The sequence below is a fragment of the Zasmidium cellare genome, assembly GCF_010093935.1.
Source record: "Zasmidium cellare ATCC 36951 unplaced genomic scaffold M409scaffold_4, whole genome shotgun sequence".
NCBI lineage: Eukaryota > Fungi > Ascomycota > Dothideomycetes > Mycosphaerellales > Mycosphaerellaceae > Zasmidium > Zasmidium cellare.
The window spans coordinates 587,725-612,240 of NW_022986948.1; the positions used below are offsets into that span (position 1 = coordinate 587,725).

A 24,516-nucleotide genomic window follows, 5' to 3' on the forward strand; every position below is an offset into this window, starting at 1 on the left:
AGGCTGTTCAAGAGACCGCGTTGCGGGTCCTCGTACTACTTCTAGGCACTGCTTTCGTCACAATGGACTGGTACGAGAAATGCGAACAATGAATATACCGGCGACATAGGGGCTTGTCTGGAAGAAGACGTTGCCACTTGAAAAGACGCATATAACTAGATACGGAGCCATGCCTCGACACTTCTGCCTTCAACCATTCCGCCCTTCTCGCCTTCACCACCAAGCATCCAGCCAACAATGCGGCTCTCCATCTACAACATCTTCGCTGCCAGTGCCTCGGCCCTACTACACGGCTCAGGATCGTCGTTCTGCAATGTCGGCACGGTTCCAACAACATGTCAACAGCTCAAGAGCGATTTCCCAAACATCACACTATTGCCTGATGATCCCGGCTATTTGAACGAAACCAAAGGTGTGCCACCGCTTGTATCTGTCGCATTTGGCATCCACTGACTTCCACCTTCTTGCTCACAGTCTCATGGAGTGCTTCGGCTTGGGAACGTCCCGCGTGCGTCGTAGTGCCTCACGATGCTTCCGAGGTTTCCAGCTTCGTCAAGCAACTAACGGCATCGCATGTGCCGTTCGCGATGAGAGGCGGTGGCCACATGCCCATCGCGGACGCTGCGAATATCAATGCCACGGGCGTGCTCATCTCCAGCACCAATCTCCAGACTCTTCGACTGTCTGAGGACCGATCTTACTTTTCAGTGGGCCCCGGTCCGAGATGGGCAAACGTTTACGAGTCTCTCAATGGCACGGGCTTGATCGTCGTGGGAGGACGCTTGGGTCCTGTTGGAGTGCCAGGCTTGCTTCTTGGTGGAGGGCTTTCGTTCTACAGTTTCAACCAGGGGATGGCTTCTGCAGGCGGCAAAATTCGAGCGTACGAAGTAAGTGCCGCGTAATCGGCGAACCTGAACGCTCAAAGGCTGACGTCTTGTGCAGTGTGTATTGGCTGACGGATCCATTGTTACTGCAACTTCGGATAACGAACATTCTGACCTGTGGTGGGCTCTGCAAGGAGGTGGAAACTCCTTTGCCATCGTCACTCGTTTCGACCTCCAGACCTTTTACGACCCCACGCCGTTGATTGCAGAAGCTTCTTACGGCAGTGGCGACCCTGTTCGAGAAGCATTCCTGGCTGCTGTATTGGCCTTCACAGCAGATGAGGATGCCGATCCTTTCGCTGCCATCACACCAATTGCACGTTGGGGTCCGAACTACACACAGCCTGCATATTTCTCGACGCTCTTCTACAACGGGACTGCGGCTCCAACATCAGGTCCGTTCGCGGAATTTGTCAACAGCACTACGACTGGTCTTCCCGCTGATGATGGATCCTCGGTTTTAAGTAAATTGCCGCTCGCATCGTACGGAGCAGGTTACCTTCCAGCTTTCCGAGCTGGCGGTGAATCGTATGGTCGTCGTCAAAAATTCCGCGTCATCAGTTCCAAGGCCACCAAGGCCACCATTCAGATTATCCATGACACATATTTTGACGTCCTCAACTCCACTGGTATCGCGAATACCGTTGGTGACTTCTTCACTGGCCTTGCGTTCAATCCTGTCACGACCAGGATGGCTGAAGCAAGCAAAGGGTCGCCATACGGAATTCCAGTTGAGCCGGCGTTTTGGGTAGAGCAGAGCGTGACGTGGGCCTCAGATGAAGATGACTCTGTCATCGAACAGTTCCTTGCTGAGGTCGACACCAAGATTGAACAGAAACTCCAAGAGGTGGACGGCTATTCGAGTTACATCTATCTCAACGACGCCGATAAGGGCCAGAACGTGTTTGAGAGCTACGGAGCGAGCAATTTGCGCCGTCTTCAGGAGATCAGGGAGAAGTATGATCCTGAGCGGGTCTATACTGACTTGATGCCTGGCGGCTGGAAGGTTGCACATGCTCAGGATGCGACACAGGCGTCGGCGAGGTCTTATTGAGGAGTCGACGATTCTTGAGCTGAAGTGGTGCGAGTAGAATGGAAGGAGCCAGATACCGCATCTGCTCGCACTGTGGTCTTCGAGCCGATTTCTCAGACCATGTGCTGATTCAGGGATGAAGGTCATAGGCAGGGACCAAAACAATGCAGTTTCAGCGGCAAACCCAATACAGCCAGATGCTCAAGTTTGACATCTCAACATCTTGCGCCGTCCGTCTTGTGAAAGACTCATTTGCAAGCAATATAGCAGGGTATCGTAAAGTCCTTCGCCGTGTCCAGTACCGAGATCACGGCCAAGTGCCTCAGGCTCCCAACGCCGGTACCATGCCCAGGTCCCCATCGTTTCCGTAGCCCATCCTACTGGTAGTCGTCGTACATCGCACCACGCTCTTCTGCAACCATTCTACCGAACCCACCACGGCCTGGATCGTATTCTTCCCGATACTCGTCTCTTACCTGCCCACCGCTTCTGCCTCGTCCGTATTGTCTGCCCTCGCTGAATCCCTCGTCCAAATCAGCACGGATGATACGCTCGTCGAGCTTCGTGCCTCCCACGTATTTCAAGCAATCCAGCGCGTCCTCGTGCGTGTAGTACTCGACGAAGCAGAAGCCGCAGGGCGTCTTGCTGAAGCGGTCGAGGCCCATGACCAGTCGCTTGATCTCGCCGCATGTGCTGAACAGCGAGTGGATCTGCTCCTCGGTGGTGTAGAAGGAGAGGTTGCCGACGTAGAGGGTGGTCGCATTAGCGAGCTTGTCTTCGAGCTCTGGCGACGGCGCGCGGTTGGGTTCTTCTTCGTTGGCGTTTCGCTTCCGCTTCTTGTGCTGGAGGGGGGGTTAGTGAACGTCCCATGCTGTGAACAATTAGCAAGCGTACCTTTCCCACTGTGTACGACGACGGCTTGTCTAGCCTATCGACCGTGTTCTGGAAACGGAATGGTGCTACCATCTTTGCGTTGTTGATAGTTGCAAGAGGATTGAAGAGTGGATGGATTGGAAGAGAGCTGTTTCAAGCCGCGGCGCACGGACCTTCACGCGTGCGGCAGCTTGTGAAGATCAGAAGCACGCGCCAAAACATTCGAAGCTTCTTTCAATCGACCACCTCACTACGTCAACCACCGTCGGCACCTTCAGAAGCGCACCTCGACCTGCCATGTGCTCGAGATAGCACTTCACACTCCCAAGATCTCCAAAGCCATGCCGAAAATCCTCGCCCGAAGCCCGCAGTGGCTGGACTATGGCACGCCTGGATTCGACTTCTTTCAGCCCTCCGACAATGACAAGTCGAGGCAGACAGATGCTAAATTAGTCGGACCGTCGAGGAAGATAGCACATAGAGGTACAGAGGTGTTTACAGCAGTGCGAAATGAGGTGCGATGGAGCGATCTGGCAATTTTGAAAGATGCTGGGGAGGGCTCGAGAGGACAACGCTCGCAGTCGACATTCAAAGTGCTGAAGACACCGGGATACCTGCCAATCACCCAACTGACGGTCTCTCCGTCGGGTGATTTCCTCGCGGTCCTGACCAGCCATACCTGTCATGTCTGTGTTTTGCCGCCGAGAGAGCATCTCAACTTCCAGGACAGTCAACCAATCAAGCCTCGCTCATTCCAGGTTGGACCTCTTGTGCACGTCGTTGAGGCACCTTCGCTCGTCAGCGGCATATGGCATCCACTCTCGCCCTCTGGCAACTGCTTGGTCACGGTGACCAAGGATGCATCGGTCCGGCTGTGGGAGTTGGATCAGAACGACAGGAGCACATTCAATGAGCCAGCTCTGGCGGTGGATTTGAAGAAACTAGCCAATGCGGCTACGCAGAGGGAAGACTTCAGTGCCAGTAAGCGAAGGGAGATGACCAATACCTTCTCCCCGGACGATGTGGAGATGCAGGTGGCAGCCAGCTGTTTTGGTGGAAGTGGAAGAGACGATGAGGATGGGTGGTCAAGCATGACGCTCTGGGTGGCCATGGACGAAGGCGATGTCTACGCACTGTGTCCATTCCTTCCCTCGAAATTCTGGACACCCTCGACTCTTCTGCCCAGTCTCAGCACCAGTGTGGTCTCGAAACAAAGAATCCTCGACGCGGGTGCTCAAGGCTCCGAGATGCAGCGACTGGTTGCTCATCAGCAGAGCACATGGCTCGCTGACGTCGACTCACAAGACCCTACAGCCGTGCCAGGACCTAGCGGCACATACGACATGGAAGTCTACTCACGACCAGAGCGACTGAGCGCAATTCCAAGGCTGCAAGGTCCTTTCCAGCTCTTACCTGAGCCCGACTTTGGCGAGATTACAGATGTTCACGTCATTGCGCCCAAGGTCAACGAGGAAGCTCTGTTCGACAGCGAGGACGACTTCCAAGATATAGGGTTGGACGATGGCTTGAGCGTGGGCATCATTTGTCTCGCAACGAACAGCAACCAAGTACATGTCTGTCTGGATTTGGAGGGTGTCGAGGCCGAGTGGCTGCCATTGAAGCGCGGTCGAATACAGTATCTCGACGAGTTGGAAGCCACCAAGGACCTTCTGCTACTCGAGACTTTGGACCTCCAGCGAGGCGGACAAGGAGCTGGACACTGGTCCACATTTACTACTTCGCCCGTGGATCGTTACGAGCTTTTCTTGACGCAGTCAACTGGCATCTACAGCGTATCGTTCAGACCTTGGATCGAGAGCCTGGAGAACGAACTATCCGCGCCTGGAGCGGACGTTGAAGGCATCGGCTTCCGACTTGATGTCCTGATGGAGTCTCTCAGCACGCTCGTTGATCCTCTGACTGAGCTCGATGACGCAGCGGCTCCTCTGACCGCCGCCATTGCAGTTCTGGACAACACTGTCACAGATGTCGGCTACATGGTGTTGACTAAATCTGACAAGAACAAGCCTGTTGCCACTCTGCTGGATATACCCTCTTCAACCGCTCACCCCTTTGCACCAGACTCATTCGCTCCACCCGAAGCTCTCCCAGCGCCCGAATCGAGAGCGCCCTACCAGCCAGACGAAGTTTTCTTTCAACAATCAGCGTTTCCAGCGGTGCTGGAAGGCTGGCGACGGGAGTCAGCAACTGGAGCAGCCGGCGATATCAAAGGTCAGGTCAGCTTCTCGCCCTATACTTTGTCGAAATTTGCAGAGGCACACCGAGTCTTCAGCAGCGAGACACATGCCATCGGTCTAGCTACGGGTGAGCTATTTAGGAGATGCGAGAGGTTGATGAGCGAGCTCAAGGCGCAGATCGAGAAGACGAAGGACCTTTCGAATCGCGTGAACAGTGTTACTGGAGAGGATGAGTTCCCAGAGCAGGCTGATGGAGCACCGGAGCTGGTACGTGGTGGGCGCAAGAAGATCGAGAACCGCATTCAAGCATCGAAAGACAAGGCGCAAGACATCAGCGAGAGAGTGCAAGCCCTGCAGAGGAAGGTGAGAGGGTTGGGTGGGAAAGAGATGTCAAGGAAGGAGAAGGCATTCGCGGAGGAAGTGGCTAGGATCGAGCAAAGCATCTCTGCTACCCCATCGAGCCCGGCAGGTGTCATCAGGATGGAGAACAGCCATCTTACCGTGTCGACAGACTCTCAACCAAGCGGCCTCGAAGATGAAGACACTTTGGCTGGTCGATTCAGGGCTGTCGAGGATGTGTACAAGCAGCTCCTAGATCAGGCTATGATGGTGCAGAAGGAACTTGAAGGGAGAGATGAGGTCAAGACTGATGTACGATCGTCGACTGGGGGTGAGGGGATTCGCCAGCAGAAACTGGCACAGGTGTTTCAATTGCTGGAGCGTGAAACAGCGTTGGTGGATGCTGTAAGCGAGAGGTTGGAGAAGTTACAGGTTGCTACTGTATGATGATCAGACCAGACATTTCGCGGCACAGGATGACAGTGCTGTGTCTGGGCCGGTTTTTGGGTAGCCTCCGTAATGTACGATATGAGTGCTTGTGAGTGAAAGCTACTTCAATCACATGTTACAAGAGCGATGACCTCCGTCTCATATTTCCCACGTGTCTCATGCTCTCCACACGCTTCATCACATGAATGGCGAACTGACCTCATCGTCGTTGCTATTTACGGCCATCACGTGTGGAGTAGCGGGCCCTGCATTGCTGTGACAGGGGTCTCCAAGCTCCTTCCAGTTCCCCACATGAAGCCAGCTGTGTCGAAAATATGGCACACGACATCACCACTTCCACTTCCACTTCTAACACCACACCACCCACTGCATAGAAACATTTCCGCATCACCCTCTATCAAACACCGACTACCTCTCCACCGCCGCCACCATGTCCGCACTGCAAGAAGGCAAGGTCAAGAGCGTCCTCTCTGGCGACACCTTGATTCTGCAAAACAAGGCCAAGCAGGAACGCACTCTTTCTCTGGCCTTCATCAATGCGCCTCGCCTGCAATCCGACGAGCCTTGCAGCTTCGAATCTCGCGACTTCATTCGGAAGCTCACCGTTGGCAAGGTCATCCGCTTCAGCGTGCTCTATTCGATCCCTCAAAAGGTCGGTGGCTCGTCACGCGAGTATGGCGTTGTCCTTCTACCCGACGGTAAGCAGCTTCCCGATTTGATTGTCCAGGAGGGATGGGCGAAACTGCGAGACGATGCGGAGCGGAAGGCAGAAACACCAGCAGCAGCAGAGCTACTTGAGCGATTGGCGGCACTCGAGGCACATGCAAAAGCAGACGAGAAGGGAATGTGGAAGCCAAAGGCGCTCTTTGTGCAGAACATCCGAGAGATACCTGATCCCAAGGCATTCGCAGAAGAGCAGAAGGGCAGGTCAATCGAGACTGTCGTGGAGCGAGTCCTTAGCGGAGATCGATTGATAGCCCGGCTCATGATCTCGCCCACGCAGCATGTGCAAACGACTGTACTTGTTGCTGGTCTACGAGCACCTACGACTGCGAGGACGAACCCCAGCGATGGCAGCACGCAGGCTGCGGAACCATACGGAAACGAAGCGCAGGCATTCGTGGAAGAGAGACTGCTTCAAAGAGGTGTGCAGGTGCGGATACTGGGTGTGTCGCCGAACAACCTGCTTGTTGGTGAAGTACGGCACCCTGTTGGCAACATCGCCGAGTTCCTGCTGAAGGAGGGCCTTGCACGATGTGTTGACCACCATTCGACATGGCTTGGCGCCGAGATGGGCAAACTTCGTCAGGCAGAGCGATTCGCAAAGGAGAAGCAGCTCGGTCTGTTCCAGAGCGTTGCACCGAAGCGGACAGCTGGTAGCGAGCAAGAAGCCGTCGTCAGTAGAGTCTTCTCTGCGGACACCATCTTCATTCGCAATAAGGCTGGCCAGGAGAAGCGAATCAACCTCAGCAGTGTGCGACAGCCGAAGCCCACCGACCCCAAGCAATCGCCATTCGGCGCCGAAGCAAAGGAATTCGCACGTAAGAAGCTTATAGGCAAGCATGTCAAGGTGACAATCGATGGCAAGCGACCTGCCACCGAAGGTTACGACGAGCGGGAGATGGCTACCGTCACACAGAACGGTAAGAACGTCGCTTTGCTGCTTGTCGAGAATGGATACGCATCTGTCATTCGGCATCGAATGGACGATACTGACCGCAGCCCGCTATACGATGAGTTGCTCGCGGCCGAGGAGGCGGCCCAGTCTGAGCAGAAGGGTATGTGGTCGGCCAAGCCACCAAAGGTGCCAACATACGTCGACTACAGCGAATCACTCGAGAAAGCGAAGCGTCAACTCACCCTTCTATCGCGGCAAAAGAAGGTACCTGCTGTTGTCGACTTTGTCAAGTCCGGCAGTCGATTCACTGTCCTCGTCCCTCGCGAAAACGCCAAGCTCACCTTTGTCCTCGGTGGTATTCGTGCTCCCCGAAGTGCTCGTGGAGCCAACGACACTGCCGAACCCTTTGGACAGGAGGCCCATGAATTCGCGGTCAAGCGTTGCATGCAGCGGGATGTCGAGATCGATGTGGATGACTGCGACAAGCAAGGTGGCTTTATCGGTACACTATACGTCAACCGCGAGAGCTTTGCCAAGTTGCTCGTTGAGGAAGGTTTCGCATCCGTCCATGCTTACAGTGCAGAGAAGTCTGCCAATGGCGCTGAGCTCTTCGCCGCCGAGCAAAAGGCAAAGGATATGAGACGCGGCATGTGGCATGACTACGATCCAGCACAGGAGGCTGCAGAGAACGGCGGCGACTACGAATACTCTGCTCCAACGAACGGCGTCAACGGCAATGGCGAGGGTCCCACTATCCAGCGCGAGAAGAACTACAAGGATGTCGCCATCACCTATGTCGATCCCTCCAATGCACGTCTGAAGGTCCAACTAGGTGGTTCTGGCAAGGCAAACCTCGATTCGCTCATGAAGGAGTTCGCGTCTTTCCATATCTCTCCTGGTAACGGACAGCCACTTGCGCAACCTCCAAAGACTGGTGACATCGTTTCTGCCAAGTTCACGCAAGACGGCGTATGGTATCGTGCTCGCGTTCGACGCAACGACCGTGATGCCAAGACGTCAGAGGTTGTCTACATCGACTACGGCAACTCGGAGACGCAGCCGTGGAGCGCACTCCGACCACTCGAGTCCTCGAAGTTTGGTACTCAGCGCCTCAAAGCCCAAGCCGTCGACGCCGCGTTCTCCTTCGTCCAATTTCCCACCTCGCCTGAATACCTCTCGGAGTCTGTCAACATGCTCAACCACGTCTGCCTGGACCGGAACCTGATTGCTAACATCGATTACTCCGACTCGCGCGACAACTTGCTATGGGTGACGCTCCTGGACGAGAAGGCGCCTGATCTCAACCAGAGCATCAACGCCGATGTCATCACCGAGGGTCTCGCGATGGTGCCGAGCAAGCTGCGGCCTTTCGAGCGCAGCGCCCCGAACGTCGTGGCGGATCTGAAGAAGAGAGAGGCCGAAGCCAAGGCGGAGCGGAGAGGAATGTGGGAGTATGGTGATTTGACTGAGGATTAGAAGGCCTCCGATCCGAGTCGTGCACGCGTGAAGGCATGGATCCTTTCGTTGCCTGCATTTGAATAGTCACGGGCGGGGGCGGATTAGGGAGCAGGAAAAAGTTCTACACGTGTTGGACATGAAAGCATATGAAGAGACTTTTCACGTATCACCCTTTTGGTGATGTTGCGAAATGAGAGAAGGGGTTTACCTCCGCTTTACCTCTACCGATGTCCCTATTTTTCAGTTTCTGTTGTTCTTAAATGTATCAAGTGATGTTCAGGGCCTGGTTGACCTAAAGCCGGGAGATATCTTGAAAGGCTGGAAGTTTGTCCCGTGCCCGTGGGTTTGAACATCAAGACGGTAGGTGTTCTCATGATATGGGATCGCACGCTTATAACATAAGGTGTAGATAATCGAAATGCTCCACTCATCTCGGATCAGCGTGGCAAAGATGCGACAGAGGTGGATGTACAGTCAGTCAGCCATAACGAGAGGGTCTGGGTTGTCCATCCTTTTGAGATATGAAGAACATTTCTGGTGTTCCGAGAGGGAGATATGGATATGTCTTGTTCTGAAGGACGGTCGGGTTTGGGTATTATTGTTTGAAAGAGGGGGGAAGGAGAGCCTTGGACATCTGGATCATGTTTGAACATCGGTCCGGATTACATGCCAACTCACTCACTCCGTGACAGCAGCTCGATGCCATGCCCTTCACTTCGCACCACGACGCTCCGCTCTATCCACGTCATCTGACCTCTCGGTGTCCGGCGTATATGGCGCGAAGTAGGAACGATACAAAAGAAAGAAAGTCTTGTGCTTCGAAGCGATGGATCGGTAGAAATGGTCTTCTGGGTTTCGCTGACCGACGGCACGCGGCTTCCTCGCGTCGTACGCTCTCTCACACTGATGAGATTAGAAATTATCTGAACATAAGCAAAAAGGGAATGACGTCCGTATCGTTGTGGAACCCTCCACATGTCCCTTCGTCGAGGGAGTGATTCCACTGGGTGTTTGACCCCATCCATAGCGCCTTGCTCTATCCTGCCCTGTCCTGCCCTGTCCCGCCCAACCAATCCGTATCCTCTTACGCCGTGCCCGCCGCTGACGCTCAAATGTAATCTCGATGAATGAAGAATGAACAATTCCTTCGACGCCGTGATGGAATCCAGCGTCCATGGGTGTGTGGGTAATTCGCCGCGGGCGTGACCCATTACTCCGATGAAGACGCCGCCCCTTGATCAAAAACAAGCCGAGTGGCGTCGTCGAAGCGCTGCATCCGCCAAGGAACATGTGCAGGTGTGTACGACAATTCGGTCGACGTCGATTCGAGTCTGGAAGCCTCCTGTCACACCACGTGTCGATGACCGATGGCGATCCCGTTCGCGGGAAACAGTGCTTCCCTAGCTTTATCGAACGTTTGATTAGCCGTTGGAGAACGGGCTTTTGCCAAAAACACAACGGCTCTCCGAGGCACCGTTTCTTTCCCCTTCCAGAAAACGCACGGATCCAGCGTGCGCGAGCCTTGACAATTCCTTATCGCTCTGTCGCTCTGTCATCCTTGTCTGCGCAGGTTGGTGGTGCGCGACTCGGGAAAGTCCGGTCTGAATCGTCTGTCGATGTCTTCGATCTGGTAGTGACGTTCTCAGAGCCGTGGATGGCTGCAATGCTTGTAAGCCTCCATCTTTCGTGGAGCGATGGGGATGTTCTCGATAGTGGCCTTGCTCGTTGGTGGATGGGAGGCTCACCTGTAGTCCGAGGGTGAGGTGCAGAGATGCTTGTGTGCGTATGCGAGAATGTCGCTGCGCAGATCAAGCTTCTTGAATGAAGGCACCCTCAAGCCATTGATCTCGCCTTGGATAGCCGTCGAAATCATGAAGCTCTCCTCGTAGGACTGGATCTTCATCTTTACGTCCGACACTTCCTGTCCATTCATGTGCACTTCCACGTCGTCGACTTCCTCGCCCCATTGGCCGATTGTGCTGCAGCGAGCAACAGTTCCAGGCTTGGGACTTCGTACGTTGAAGAATTCCAGTTGCTTGAGCCATGGTGCCAACAGAGCCTCACCCGCAAGCTTGATGTAAGCCTCCTTGTAGCAGAAGTATGTGTAGAACCGGCGAAGCTTGGCGTCAACCAGCAAGTCGGAATTGAACTTGACGTCCCGTCCAGTTGGCGTGGTGAGTGCAATCTGCTTGTTTCGTGTTATACACCTGTCGTGTCGTCCAATCTCGTCCCTGCCAAGGATCGTGCCGTCGAGGAGGGTGATGTAGTCGACGTCGTACTTCATGCTCCACCGCTCTTCGTCGCTAAAGACAAAGTCGTAGATATCGACCCAACCGTCCAAGCCTTCAGCATCGATTGTGCGGTAGTCGTCTCGCTCATTCACGCAGACAATGTCCACGCCGACCATGACGTCGGGTTCGAAGTTGGTGCTGGGGCTGATGTATCCTTCAATGCCACCGTTGGGGTGGTATCTGTGTCTTTTCTTTCCGTTCCAGCCGATCAAAGCGACAAGTCCGGCCTGGTGGGAGACGTTGAAGTCGATACCCTCGATAGGCCGACCAACGACGTCCACCGCACAGGGCTTGCCGTGCTTTGGATCACCCTTCCTCGCCAGTCCCACGTCCTTCCACGGAATGTCCAGAGTCTTGGAGATGAAGAGTCGTTTGAGAAGGGCACTGCCGAGACTCATTCGTGCGTCCTGGATGAACATCTTGGTGGAGATGGTCTTCTGCTCGGCCATGGACACGAGAGCCATGGCCTCTGCAGCTCCGGGAGCTGACCAGATGTTCTGGCCGGGCCATAGGCTCCTGGTGTCGAGCAGCCAGCAGGTGATTTCGCCGCCGTCAGGCTCGGGGAGCGGGATGGTGGTCTGGGAGAAGCTGCTGGCGATGCCGTTCATCAAGCTGGAGATGTCGGGGAAGTTGGTGGAGATGCTCAGCGGCAGGCGCTGGGAGAGCGCCCTCTTCCGCGCGGAAACCACGAGGCCTGAAGTCATGATGTCGACGGAGGAGTGTTCCGGGGGTCCCTCGCAAGGGGATTATACATTAAATGAGTCGCGGCAAAACAGGGCGGTCGACGGAGAGGCAGCGTGGGTGTGGAGTGGTTGTATGTCACGTTATCGGTGAGGCAGGAGCGACGGGAGGGTAGAGTTTGGTGGTCAGGAGAGAGGGGAATGGGAGCGGGCGGGTTTTGTTGCGGGCGTTGGTGTTGAGGGCTTGATATGGCGATCAGCGACCGCCGACGCAGCACCCGCCGTTTCTAAGTTTATGAATGATGAGAGGCCCGACAAGGCTAAGCTCGTGTACAGCCGCCTCCCGTCGCCGGCTATCGATGGTGGGGGGTTCCGAAGCGAAACTCTAACGCCCGCGGCCCTTCCCAATCCGGACGCACACCACGAACAGCAGAACGTCCTGACGACATGCAACGCTCGCATCCTGCCATCCGGTCCCAGAGTTCTGTTGTTGTGGGTGCGACGAATAATAAGAATGCCTAGCAACGTACCACCAGCCTGCTTCTCCACCGCCGCCTCCTCCATCCACCGTCCCACGAGCGCTGTGTGGTCTTGTCCGCCATCCCGGACCTCCTACCGGCAATGGCGCGCCACGTGTGTGTCGAGCGTGAGAGCAGAGGCAGCCTGTCACCTCATCACTGTATCACACACAGCCCCCGTTTCGTCATAGCCACTTGCAACACCCTCATCACGACCACTTCGGTTTCCGAACATATCTTCGACTAGCTATGTCTGCGCCTGCCTTATCAGGCCCTATGTCGGGCCCGTCATCCGGACGGCGCGCCCTTCACTGACTCACTAGCGCGAAAATTCCCGACCAACTCCCAATTCGCCCTCGGGGTATTTGATTTGATGGCGTGTTGGATATATCATCACCTCGCCATGATACTCCTGCCATGACCGCCATCACCGTCGGCGTCCTCGCCCTGCAAGGCGCCTTCGTCGAGCACATCCAGCTACTGCACCGCGCTGCGCAGTCCATCGCCAATGGCCCCCGGAAAGCCCTTCACCAGCCGCCCCACTTCACCTTTCTCGAAGTGAGGAACGCGGATGAGCTGCAGGCATGTGATGCTCTCATCTTGCCGGGCGGCGAAAGCACCTCCATCTCACTCATTGCAGAGCGCACCGCCCTGCTGGACCCGCTTCGGGATTTTGTCAAGGTCCAGAGGAAGCCTGTCTGGGGAACCTGCGCAGGCCTGATCTTACTGGCAGAGAGCGCCAACAAGTCCAAGCAGTCTGGGCAGGAACTCATCGGAGGATTGGATGTGAGGGTGCAGAGGAACTACTTTGGCCGTCAAGTCGAAAGCTTCGAGGCGGATCTGGATCTGCCGTTCTTGGAGTCGCCTTTCCACTCCGTCTTCATCAGAGCGCCAGTCGTTGAGAAGGTCTTGCCGCCCACAAATGCCGTGTCGGCAGAGAAATCTCCAGACACGGTCCTCGCTCCACCGAGACAAGCGACGAATGCTCCTGTTGAGATTCTTGGCCGTCTGCCGGGGAGAGCACGAGCCATCCGGGATAAGACGACCACGGCTGAGGAGCTCGGGGAAGATGGCGACATCGTAGCCGTCAAGCAAGGGAATGTGTTTGGCACTGCCTTCCATCCGGAATTGACTGGAGATGAACGCATCCACGCTTGGTGGTTGACTGAGGTTGTGAGACTCAAGTCCGAGCGTATCGGGTGAGACTGAGGGCAGATACGACCAACGAAAAGTACGACGAAATCCGTCAGTTCCCGCAGTCCCACCACGAGTCGGTCAGGCCGATCCTCCAGTATCTTCTGGAGATACCGACAGACTGCTAAACGACTCACCGCTGGACAGCAAGACGACCTACACGTGCAATAGACGATAGACTTTCGAATGCGGTATTGCCGATCGCTGCACTTCGGGGTCCCCACTTTCTCCAGATGTCATGCACACATGCTTCTCTGCTTCCATCATTCCATCATTCTATGCATGGTGTCTTGTCGATCAGCTTAAAAGGATGCTATCGATGACGATCATGCTGACTGCCATGACGAAATACATTGGGAAAAGATGGTCTCGACGTCGGTCGTCTTGTTCTCGACAATTACGCGATATGCTGCACTGCGGGAGGCCATGTTCACAGAGAAATATGCCTCGAAGAAAAATAGACAGCATCTCGATCTCCAACAACGGCGAGGCATAAAGCAGCAATGCACAAGAATTTGGATGTTGATCAAGGACCTGCTTGAATTCTGCATCTATGACTGCTAATCTCAAGCTTTGTCTCCTCCGCCTCCACCCCTCCCCTTCTCGCCCTTCCCACCAAACAACCCCCTAACATCCCTCCACGATCCCTTCGCAATCGTCTTCAAAGCCCCCGTGCTCTCAACAACAGGATACACCACACAGATCACCATCGAACACCACACCCAGATGAAACTAACAACCACCCATCCCTCAAAGAAAGCCCGGTTGTAGACGTAGCTCGTCCCGAACAGAGTAAATGGCACGAGTATGATGGCCACAAGGATGAAGGTCACATTGGCGCCCACCGCGAGGCGTTCGCCTTTGCGGACTAAGACCGGGTCCATGGGTTCCATATTGCTCGTCTCGAGAAAATCGACGAGGTCGTTGCCGGTGGGTTTGGTCGTGAGATCTTGCTGTTGTTGTTGCGAGGAGGTAGATTCCGTGGGGTGGGCGACTTTATCCTCGCTCGAAGAAGAGAGGTTCTTCTCTTCGTCTCCAGTACCAACAATCCCCTCATCCGATACGACCCCCCTCGCCCTCGGCATAGCAATCCCCTGGATCTTATTCCGCCTCTCCACATCCCTCGCGTCTTCACTCGTGAACTTCGCCGGAAAGGCCAACGACAACACCACGCACGTCAACCACCCGACGCCGAAACTCGTGACATTCCCCGCCACGGCATTCGTCGTGTTCCCCGTGCTCGCGATGGAGATCTCGCCCGAACGCTTCCACGCCGTGACGAACCAGGCGATCAAGCCGCATGCGAGGCCCACCCATGGCGCGGCGATGGCGGCGAGAGTCGAGGTGCGTCTCCAGAGGAGGACGAGCCCGACGGGGACGGCGCCGCCTCCGACGATGATGGCGAGGACCGTGAGGAGCCAGGTGAGGTTTATGCCTGCTACATTCAAAATACAGCAAAAGACCGCGAGGACGAGCGCGTAGATCACAATCCCGTAATGGCTCACCGTGACGAGGCGTTTGGAGTCCGCGTCTGGGTGGATGTACGTTTTGTAGATGTCGAAGGTGAGGAGGGAGGAGACGGCGATGAGTTCGGCGGAGGTGGAACTGGTGACGGCCATGAACAGGAGGATGAGCATTAGGACTGCGCCGCCTTGGCCTAGGAGGGTTATGGCTGTTGCCGGGGAGGAGAGGCCGGCGCTGGTTTGGGCGGCGGTGAGGGGATCGGGGTAGGTTGGGAAGTGAGGTGAGGAGGTGAGGGCTGCACAGCCTAGGCCCATGGCTGTTGCGAAGCCGTAGGGGATGCCTTGAGGGATGTTAGCTGGTATCTTCGGGTGTATGATGAGGAAGGGGTCTTGAATGCTCACCGTACCAAGCTATCCCTCCCAGTATGTACGCCTTCACGCTCGTCTCCGGCCGTGAGGCGATGGCTCGTTGCCAGTACGCTTGATCCAACCTATGTAAAAAGCTCAGTCGGATAGGTCTTAGGAGAGTCTGAGGCTCTCCGTAATTAATTTTCATACCAGACAGTGCTGAATCCCGCAGCGAAGAGATCGATAGCAAAGACCAGGCCTTCGACAGACCGAAACGTCAAGTACGAGCCATCGCCAGCATTCTTGGCAATGGGCATGTTCTCTGAAGCTTCAACGAGAAGATAGTAGAACTTGCTCGGCGACCCAACGAAGTCGCTCGTGGCGTACATGCAGAACCCAAACACGAAGATGGCGATGAAGAGGATGACTGTGTGGATGTAGTCTGCAATGAAGGTCGATCGTAGTCCGCCGGCTATCACGTACGCGGCCACAACGATTGGGATCAGGAAGCATGCGGCGTAAACATTCATTCCAGAAATCGCCGCCACGACCTGCGAGCCTCCGAGGACCAAACACGCACCCACGAGCATGTTCGTAGCCAGTCCGTTGAAGAGGTACGTCGCGTGAGCGATTTTGCCGTGCTTGGCTAGAAGGATCTCCGGAAATGTATGTGCGCCTGGAGCATTGGCCTTGATCTTGATGGCGATCAATGCGAACATCAGAATTTGAATCGTCCCCATCGCAGCATACCACATGGGGCCGCAGACGCCATAGGAGTATGCGAAGGTCGAGCTGGTGAGGAGGGTCGCACTCCAGGTCCAGGAGGACACGATGCCGGATGCTATCAACCCCGGCTTGACCGAACGAGATGCGATATTGAATTCTTCGGATGATTTGGTGGAAAAGGAGGTGTAGCGATTTTGTAGCCAGGTGAGGAACAGCATGATGAGGGCGAAGAGTCCGCCGATGCCAATGACGATTCCATAGCCGGCTCCTGCTGGTAGAACTTGGAGGCCGTCGTTGCCAGCCATTGTGGATCCGGGCTTCGATGAAAGTGATGAGGTGGAATCAAAGACGTACTTTCACCTACCTTTGGGAAAGCTTGGCTTGATATTATGATGCTATCGCGGCACAATCGTAACGTCGCCATCAACTTGATATGTCCACGCTCTAGGTGCATTGGTTGGATAGCGATAAGACATCGCGTGCGTCGCGTGTAAATGTGTGTATATTGCTGGAGATAGGCAGTCGAAGCCATCCTTCGCCCGACCTGGCGATAGGCGAGATGGAGATTGTCGATCGTTGGGCCTGATGCACGTGAGACCACTTTGCGAACACAATAGCTAGCCTGCGAAAGCTGGGACTCGACCTCATCGTTCGCAAGCTCATGAGACAAGTCAGTGGAAACTATCGTCCCACGAAAGCATCCCGATTTTGCAGAGCGGTTTAAGCAAGACTGGATGAACGATGTGCCTGTGAATTCGACCTGGACCATGTTTCTGGAGAGCGACAATCGCAAGAGCCGCTGACTTTCGCAAGGGCCGCGACAGTCAATTGATGCGATGCTGCTGCCTTGCCATGTGCCGGGCATCCAGCGTATTTCGTATGATCTAGTGACCGGACGGACAAAAAAGTAGCTTGGTGTCAAAGGGTCCTTTCAGGGCAGCATCCTCCACTCCTTTATGGAACGAATCCTGCCGAATCCCACCAGCGCAACTGCAGGTCTCGAGGTCTGTGAGATTTGTTGCTTCTGCTAGCAGTCCAGAGATGGAAGTTCGTTGCTCGAACGTCGATTATCAATCGCCGTTCAGGTGATTGAGCGATATTCGCATTCAGCCAAGCCAGGCGACGCAAACTCGTTCGCTGTACGGTGTCCTTCTTCGAACGAACCTTTTTCTTAGCTGGACGCGCAAGCGGCTCACTGTTGTGACTCAGGACTTCCTGCATATCGATGGCCGGGAGTCAAGAGCATTTGTTGCGTCGAGGTTTTGTGCAATAGGGCCAGCCTGTAAGAATCCGCGGTGGCGCCGAGAGCGAGGTTGTACATCTTGCTCTATAGATGGAAGTGCCACGCATGCCGTGGAATGGTCGCAAGACATGTACTCTTAGGTTGGCGAATGGTGTAATGTGTTGATGTTGTGAACGTCGTCGTGGACTCCAAGACCAAGACCAAGGAATCTAAACGGCTTGCGGGCCGGCTCAAGCGAGCAAATGGCGTCACACCAAACACAACGTCGCCCAACGAGAATAGCAACAACCAGATGCATCTGCAAACCATCTCAAACACCCGCTGCATGCCCTACGTAATGCTGCTCGTTGAGCATGTCACGAGTGCCTCGCCCAGACGGGTTCACGTAACGAAGCCAATGGCACCAAGAGAATCGCCAGGCACTACTGACGAAAGACGGCAAACTCGGTCCCCTCGGTCCAGCCTTACGGGCGCGCTATCGTAAAGCACTCCAATCACCGCCCCTCATTCTCCTCAGCTGCTTGGCGACCGGGTCGGATTTCCCTTCGCTTACGGCATTTGCTCTCATGTTCTGTCGGTGCCCTGTTCAGGGACTTGTCGCCAGCCAATGACTGCCGTCAGTCTCGCAGCAGCCTGAGGACGGACACGGCACCAGCGTGATCATGCACCGCGTAGTCACCGTCTTGGATATGCCTTGGCGGGACCCGCTCATGGGCCTCACATGAACACTGGGGCAGCTACGAGAAGCAGGATCGTGACACAGAGCTGGGCTCAGGTCCGAGCATAAAGGACCACTGGACCCTCTGTGGTTATTTTTTGAAGAATCCATCTATTCGGTCCTGTCCGACTCTCGCATACGCTACCAACCTTCCCCGACTACGCTCACTAAGCTCCTGTCGATCATTCAAGCAGCTCTTAAACCCGCAACTCGTCCCGCTTCTTCTCTTCGAATGACGAACTCCCCTTCAAATCACACCGCCGGCCTTTCAGAGAAGGAATACCAAGAGAAGAAATCCAGCATCAGCGTCAAGGTCCAAGAAAAGATGCATTCCCTCAGCCGTTCGAGCACTTCAAGCTCCTCCGAGAGCTTCGAAATGAAGAACATGCGCACCTCGGCCGAATCTGTGAGGAGCAGGTCTCCCCCAAGGTCCTCTCCCAAGCCTTCATCATCATCGACCTCGTCCAAGACCAGCAAACCCAAGGCCCGAGCACAGAGCACCACCTTCTCGGACTGTGGCCGACACAGCAATCAATGGCTCTTCGGCAACGTGAGCATAACAGACTCGGTCAAGAGTCTGTTTGAGAAATGAGAAGTGCGCGATGACCATGAAGGTCATCAACGGAAGCGTAACAACTCTGGGTCATCGCGCATGGAAGAACAACGACCTTCAAAGTCAAGGATCACGGAGCCTCAACCGGCAGAAATACAGCCAACGGTGGTTGCAGGACCAAAACCGACAACCACTCCTAACGATGATGAGGACAACATCAAACCCTTGTCACGAGAGACTGGCAGATCCTTGACGGAATCTACGACAGCATCTGGTGAAACTACCTTTACGGCAGCCAGCTCGAGCAGCGGGTATACTGCCAGTACGAATACCAGCTATTCGACGACACCGGCTGCTCAGCGCAAGGTTGGCCCAGGTGAACGAATGAGACGAATTTTCGGTGGTGTGCCGAAGCCATCGGCCAGGAGATGAGGACGAAAATGAAGATTGAACGATGGAACGAAATCGTGGTGTAGAGGTGTACATTATTGAGATCTTACACAGATTTGCGCAGGAATTGGTCGCACCCTTACGCATGGCATCAAAGCCCGAGCCGACGCAGGCCTTTGAAAGAGCAGGCTCTTGAAAAGTCAGTTGACGTTCGTGGTGGATACCATGCAAGCTGAGGCGGAATCTTTAACCGAAACCAGCAAAGCCAAGGCGGTGTGGTTGGAAACCCGGCTACGAAAACGATCAAATGAGTTTGGAAAAGATGGAGGAAGCGAAGCAGGGTGGATCAAACAAGACCAGCTGGTTGTTCTGGACTACGAATCTCACGAGTTTAACGCTTAGTCAAATGAAGTTTTCTCCTGCTTGTGCTCTGTGCTCTGGTTCAAGGTTCATCCACATGCCGAAAAAGCCCACACTTTTCTCCACCGAAAAATGGACTGTCATGTGAAGGTCAGGTTCTCCGTGGGTCAAAATTCCCATGGAGTGAATCCGTGCGTCTCTCGAGTGATTCTGAAAAGCAATAGATTTCGCAACAAAACCAATTAACCCTTTCCATGTCGTGAACTCCGGTCCCCTTTCTTCGGTCGTCGTCACGTCAAGCTTAGGATTTTCTCGCTTCTTCCCGCTGCAACACCTCCTCACTCTCAGGGAAAGCCAAAAAGCATGGCCGCCATGGCAGCACGTCCTTCGAGACCACCACATCCGGAATCGAGCCTCAGCGGCATGCCTACCTCTTTGTTGACCGGCGACCATGATACGTACCAAAAGTGAGTTTACGTGCTCTTTCAGCAAGACGACAGTGTCTTGGTGTTTCTTTGGAGGAAATGTAGAAAGTCGAATCACACTAGCAAATTTGATTGTGCGATCACAACATCTGAGCATGGAACCCACATGCAATGATTGTAGCGACTCGATATGAAGTGCTCACATGAAAGGATCATGACTGACATATCCACAGCCCCCTCAATTCGAGGTACTGCTCCCCGGAGATGAAGTTCATCTTCTCTCCACGAAACCGCTTCAGCACTTGGCGACAGCTATGGGTCCACCTGGCAGAGTCAGAAAAGGAACTCGGTCTGCCCATCTCCGACTCAGCAATCCAACAACTCAAAGACCACGTCCGCATTGAAGACGACGAGTTCGGTGCCGCCGCCACCGAGGAGAAGCGCCGTCGTCACGATGTCATGGCCCACGTCCACACGTACGGCATTGTTGCGCCGGAGGCGGCGGGTATTATCCATTGGGGTGCGACTTCATGCTATGTGACCGACAACGCGGATTTGATCTTCCTGCGGGATGCGCTGAACATCGTGCTGCCGAAACTGGCGGCGGTGATTCAGCGGTTGGCGGCATTTGCGATTGAGTACAAGGACTTGCCTTGTCTTGGGTATACCCACGGCCAGCCTGCTCAGCTTGTCACGGTCGGCAAGCGTGCCAGTCTGTGGATTACGGATCTCCTTCGCAACCTCCGCAACCTCGAGAAGCAGCGCGATGAGGTTCTTCATTCGTTCCGCGGTGTCAAGGGAACGACTGGAACCCAAGCCAGCTTTCTTGCCATCTTCAAGGGCAAGCACGAGCTGGTGGATGAGCTCGATGAACTTGTCACCAAGAAGGCTGGATTCGCAGAGGCCGAGATATCCACTAGCCAGACATACTCCCGTCTGATTGACGTCGATGTCCTTCACGCGTTGAGCTCGTTCGGCTGTGCCTGCGAACGGATAGGTGGCGACATCAGACATCTGGCCATGTTCAAGGAAGTCGAGGAACCCTTCGAGGCTGACCAGATCGGATCAAGTGCCATGGCCTACAAGCGCAACCCCATGCGTTCGGAGAGATTGTGCTCGTTGGGGAGGAAGCTCCACAACTTCAGCGCGGATGCTGAGCAGACGTATGCTTCGCAATGGCTGGAGCGAAGCTTGGATGACTCGGCTATCCGTCGTATATCCCTGCCTGAGTCCTTCCTGTGTGCCGATGCGTGTCTCATTCTGGTAAGTCAAAATCATTGCCACGAATGATGTCAACGTGCTAACACAACCAAAGCTGAACAACATCTCCAACGGCTTGGTCGTCAACAAGGCCGTCATCAACCAGCGTATCGAGCAAGAGCTTCCCTTCATGGCTACCGAGAACGTCATCATGGCAATGGTAGACAAGGGCAAGTCTCGACAAGAAGTCCACGAGGAGATTCGGTGAGTATCACAGCGTTGCGTATCGTGTCTTTGCCTATCACTGACATATTTCTAGTGTTCTCTCCCACCAAGCCGGCGCCGTCGTCAAGCAAGAAGGCAAACCCAACGACCTCATCGAACGGATACGAAACAACGCCTACTTCGAGCCCGTCATCCCCGAACTGGAGAGTCTTCTCGACCCAGCTACATTCATCGGCAGATGCCCGGAGATCGTGCACAAGCTCGTGGCGACCAAGGTTAAGTCCGCACTCGAGCCTTACTCGGAGGATCTGAAGAACGCTCAAGTCGCCGAGCTGAGCGTGTAGAAAAGATGGTCGCGAGACTTCGTCCCAAATGAAGATCTTGGACTCGCTATCCGTCTTTGGAGCACCAAGCCGTAACTAACTCCATGTACATATGTCCTATCCGTAATAACGAACCCATAATCCCAAAAGCATTCCTTGGCAATTCTTTCTGTCGATGTCTCACATGTCTGTCATATCCATATCCCACCACACCCACACCCTCCTTCTTCTCCACCTCCTCACTTAAAAAACCTATCCTCCCTACCCCACCACAACAAACTCCCCCCAAGCAACACCGAATTCACAATCCCCACCGCATGAAACGCCACCGTATCCTTGACCCCATTCGCCCTCACAATCAACGTATCCGCCAACGTCGTAACGACGCCCAACCCCACCGCAATCCCCAGCGCCGTGCGATCCCGCGTGTACAACGCCAGCGTCAGCAACAGGGCGCCGTTCTGGACGTTCCGTGCGGCGATGGCTTGGACCAGGGCGCGTTTCGTGGTCGTTTCTGAGGTGTGTTGTTGTGGTTGTTGCGTGGTTTGGATGGGCAGGCCGTGGTTTGTGGAGAAGGTGGTTGGGTCGGTGAGGCCTGTTAGGCCGAAGGCGGTGAGTTCGGCGAGGCCGAGGAGGATGGCGAGGCATTCGCTTGGTGGGGGGAGGTTGGAGAAGAGGGTGGTGTTGGTGAGGGAGGGGAGGCGGGTTGTGGACATGTTGCTGCTTGTTCGGGGTTTGAGGTGAGGGAGGGTTTCGATGGTTGGGCGGAGGGTTTGAGGTCGTTGGAGCTTGTCAGAGCAAGCTGTCGAGAACGATGATGAGGTCGTGAAACTTTTGCACAATGGCTTTCTTTCGTGACAGGATTCGAGACGGTCGAAGGGGAGCCGATGTGCTCGTCATGAAGGACCGGGATATGAGCTTGGAGCTTGGACACGGTCACTCGGCATCATCAGGAACAGGCAAAGCGTCAACAACGTCCCTTCACTTCTCTACAACAACGCTCATTCTTCTTCGTGTCTTTACTTTATCGATTCCTTCAATCTCCATCTCCATCAGGTCGCTGCATCGAATGCTATCTCTTGTGCTGCCACCATGAGCGCCTCGTGACGACCTGCCAAATCCAGCAACAAACTCCAAATAGGTTCCTAAAAGGGCGCAGATAGCGACCTAAAGTAAACACTACTCCTCGCTATCGTCCAATACTCGTATCTCTGCTTACCAGCTACCTCTCTCGCTAAAACAGACCTCAGCTCTTAAAACTCAACCCTTCTTCCCTTGAACATATACTATATACACACAGAGAGAGACACACCATCACAATCAAGAAAAACACACGACCTCGACCAACAAAACACGCCACAATGCCCCAACCAACAACAACAACAATAATCCCCCACCCGCGCCACAAATACACCGACGACGACCTCGAAGCCTACTTCAACCGCATCCAACTCCCCCACCGCAAAAGAGTCCACTCCGTAACCCACCTCACCCCAGCGGAAAAACTCTCCTTCCTCAACCTCCTCCAAAAACACCACCTCGTCAAATGCCCCTGGGAAAACATCTCCCAGCACTACTCCTGGCACCACACGATCCACCTCTCGCCCGCCCACCTCCTCACCAAAGTCGTCCGCAACGAAGGTCGCGGCGGCTACTGCATGGAAATCAACTACTTCTTCCACCTGATCCTCTACGCGCTGGATTTCGACGTCTACATGTGCGGCAGCAGGATCTTCCGGCGCGGGCCCGGCGTCTTCGGGGGCTGGACGCACGTCGTGAACCTCGTCACCATCGACGGCGTCAAATACCTCCTCGATGGGGGTTATGGAGCCGCGGGCCCGCACAACCCCATGCCGCTCCACGACGGCCTCACGCAGCCCCAGATCGCCCCTGCGGAAATGCGTCTCATCTACGCGCCCCTCCCCCAGAACCTGAACCAAAGCCACAACTTCTGGATCTTCCAGCACCGCTTCGACGCGCACGGCGAATGGACGCCGCACTACTGCTTCCCGGATTTAGAATTCACGCCCCAGGACCTCGTGGGCCTGAACCTCGAGCCGGGCACGAATCGCCATACCTTCTTCACGCACAAAGTCGTCGCGGTGCGCTTCACTACGTCTTTGGAAATCAACGGATCGCAGGGACCGGGCTCGCCCTCGGAAGCGAGTTTGGAAGGCGAGATTGACGGGGCGATAATACTAAATCACGACGTGGTCAAGTGGCGACGGAAGGGGGAGAAGGTGTTGGAGTGGTGGTTGAAGAGCGAGGAGGAGAGGGTGCAGGCTTTGGAGATGTATTTTGGGGTTTTGTTGGATGCGGAGGAGAGGCAGGGGGTGATGGGCACGGCGGCGATGATTGGGGCGAGGGAAATGTTGAATGATGATTGAGCGGTAGAGTGGTAACGTACGGTAGATGGGATGGTGCATGTGCTGTTGTGCTGTCTTTCTCTCTGTCTTGACGGTGTGAGGTTCACGCCCTGCTCTCGCCTACGTGCAGATGAAGTGAGTGCCGATGGAAACACGTGGCCGCGTTGGATGCATTTCACGCACATGCAATGCACGAGCGACAATCATGGATGATGGAATAGAAAAACGAAACACTCTCCGCGTTCATGCACTGTCGAGCAGCGTATCATGGCGAGACACGTAAGGAGGGAGGCGTGGACAGGATGTCTGCTTGAAGCGAGGTCCTCTCCAACTTGATGCTTGGGAAGCATCGCAGCTGGATGTCGCTTGGGCTGAAGAGTTTGTAGGACTGCACCGTAGCATGCCACGTTGGATGATTCCGGCTATCAATTGAGTAGGAGCAGGCAAGTCTTGGTTTTCCGGATTGAGACGACGCCGAAGCGCAAAGGAAAGGTCAGCAGTCCAAAGGCATGGTGGATGGGTGCGATGTAGAGGAGTAAGCTTCATATGGATTCATCGCTTCAGCATGCAACATCACCTCAATTCCCTTTTCGCTGCAATGGCCTCAAAGCCACATGCCCGTAGTTCCAAAACATGAACG

At 54.8% G+C, this 24,516-nt stretch overlaps 11 protein-coding genes across 11 annotated transcripts; 7 read left to right on the plus strand and 4 right to left on the minus strand.

Moving 5' to 3' along the window:
* Positions 1–237: 237 nt before the first annotated feature.
* M409DRAFT_50468 (uncharacterized protein) lies at positions 238–1,938 on the plus strand (the record flags this gene model as incomplete). Its single annotated transcript, XM_033811544.1, has 3 exons — positions 238–412; positions 475–887; positions 943–1,938. The coding sequence occupies 3 exons, from the start codon at positions 238–240 to the stop codon at positions 1,936–1,938; spliced, it is 1,584 nt and encodes a 527-aa protein (XP_033672725.1).
* Positions 1,939–2,294: 356 nt separating this feature from the next.
* M409DRAFT_18071 (uncharacterized protein) lies at positions 2,295–2,883 on the minus strand (the record flags this gene model as incomplete). The annotated part of the gene is made up of 2 exons (XM_033804343.1): positions 2,295–2,759; positions 2,812–2,883. The coding sequence occupies 2 exons, from the start codon at positions 2,881–2,883 to the stop codon at positions 2,295–2,297; spliced, it is 537 nt and encodes a 178-aa protein (XP_033672726.1).
* A 248-nt stretch (positions 2,884–3,131) lies between these two features.
* On the plus strand, positions 3,132–5,774 carry M409DRAFT_63395 (uncharacterized protein; the record flags this gene model as incomplete). The annotated part of the gene is made up of 1 exon (XM_033815581.1): positions 3,132–5,774. One exon carries the CDS (start codon positions 3,132–3,134, stop codon positions 5,772–5,774), a length of 2,643 nt encoding a protein of 880 aa, XP_033672727.1.
* A 433-nt stretch (positions 5,775–6,207) lies between these two features.
* Positions 6,208–8,871, plus strand: M409DRAFT_63396 (uncharacterized protein; the record flags this gene model as incomplete). The annotated part of the gene is made up of 1 exon (XM_033815582.1): positions 6,208–8,871. One exon carries the CDS (start codon positions 6,208–6,210, stop codon positions 8,869–8,871), a length of 2,664 nt encoding a protein of 887 aa, XP_033672728.1.
* Positions 8,872–10,594: 1,723 nt separating this feature from the next.
* On the minus strand, positions 10,595–11,848 carry M409DRAFT_63397 (uncharacterized protein; the record flags this gene model as incomplete). The annotated part of the gene is made up of 1 exon (XM_033815583.1): positions 10,595–11,848. The coding sequence occupies one exon, from the start codon at positions 11,846–11,848 to the stop codon at positions 10,595–10,597; it is 1,254 nt and encodes a 417-aa protein (XP_033672729.1).
* A 911-nt stretch (positions 11,849–12,759) lies between these two features.
* On the plus strand, positions 12,760–13,545 carry M409DRAFT_63398 (uncharacterized protein; the record flags this gene model as incomplete). Its single annotated transcript, XM_033815584.1, has 1 exon — positions 12,760–13,545. The coding sequence occupies one exon, from the start codon at positions 12,760–12,762 to the stop codon at positions 13,543–13,545; it is 786 nt and encodes a 261-aa protein (XP_033672730.1).
* Positions 13,546–14,102: 557 nt separating this feature from the next.
* M409DRAFT_63399 (uncharacterized protein) lies at positions 14,103–16,378 on the minus strand (the record flags this gene model as incomplete). The annotated part of the gene is made up of 3 exons (XM_033815585.1): positions 14,103–15,340; positions 15,402–15,490; positions 15,558–16,378. 3 exons carry the CDS (start codon positions 16,376–16,378, stop codon positions 14,103–14,105), a joined length of 2,148 nt encoding a protein of 715 aa, XP_033672731.1.
* Positions 16,379–18,266: 1,888 nt separating this feature from the next.
* M409DRAFT_50473 (uncharacterized protein) lies at positions 18,267–19,019 on the plus strand (the record flags this gene model as incomplete). The annotated part of the gene is made up of 2 exons (XM_033811545.1): positions 18,267–18,609; positions 18,649–19,019. 2 exons carry the CDS (start codon positions 18,267–18,269, stop codon positions 19,017–19,019), a joined length of 714 nt encoding a protein of 237 aa, XP_033672732.1.
* Positions 19,020–19,700: 681 nt separating this feature from the next.
* On the plus strand, positions 19,701–21,531 carry M409DRAFT_50474 (uncharacterized protein; the record flags this gene model as incomplete). Its single annotated transcript, XM_033811546.1, has 4 exons — positions 19,701–19,804; positions 19,996–21,025; positions 21,078–21,226; positions 21,282–21,531. The coding sequence occupies 4 exons, from the start codon at positions 19,701–19,703 to the stop codon at positions 21,529–21,531; spliced, it is 1,533 nt and encodes a 510-aa protein (XP_033672733.1).
* Positions 21,532–21,749: 218 nt separating this feature from the next.
* M409DRAFT_63401 (uncharacterized protein) lies at positions 21,750–22,226 on the minus strand (the record flags this gene model as incomplete). The annotated part of the gene is made up of 1 exon (XM_033815586.1): positions 21,750–22,226. The coding sequence occupies one exon, from the start codon at positions 22,224–22,226 to the stop codon at positions 21,750–21,752; it is 477 nt and encodes a 158-aa protein (XP_033672734.1).
* Positions 22,227–22,871: 645 nt separating this feature from the next.
* Positions 22,872–23,897, plus strand: M409DRAFT_18079 (uncharacterized protein; the record flags this gene model as incomplete). Its single annotated transcript, XM_033804344.1, has 1 exon — positions 22,872–23,897. One exon carries the CDS (start codon positions 22,872–22,874, stop codon positions 23,895–23,897), a length of 1,026 nt encoding a protein of 341 aa, XP_033672735.1.
* Between the last annotated feature and the right edge of the window lie 619 nt (positions 23,898–24,516).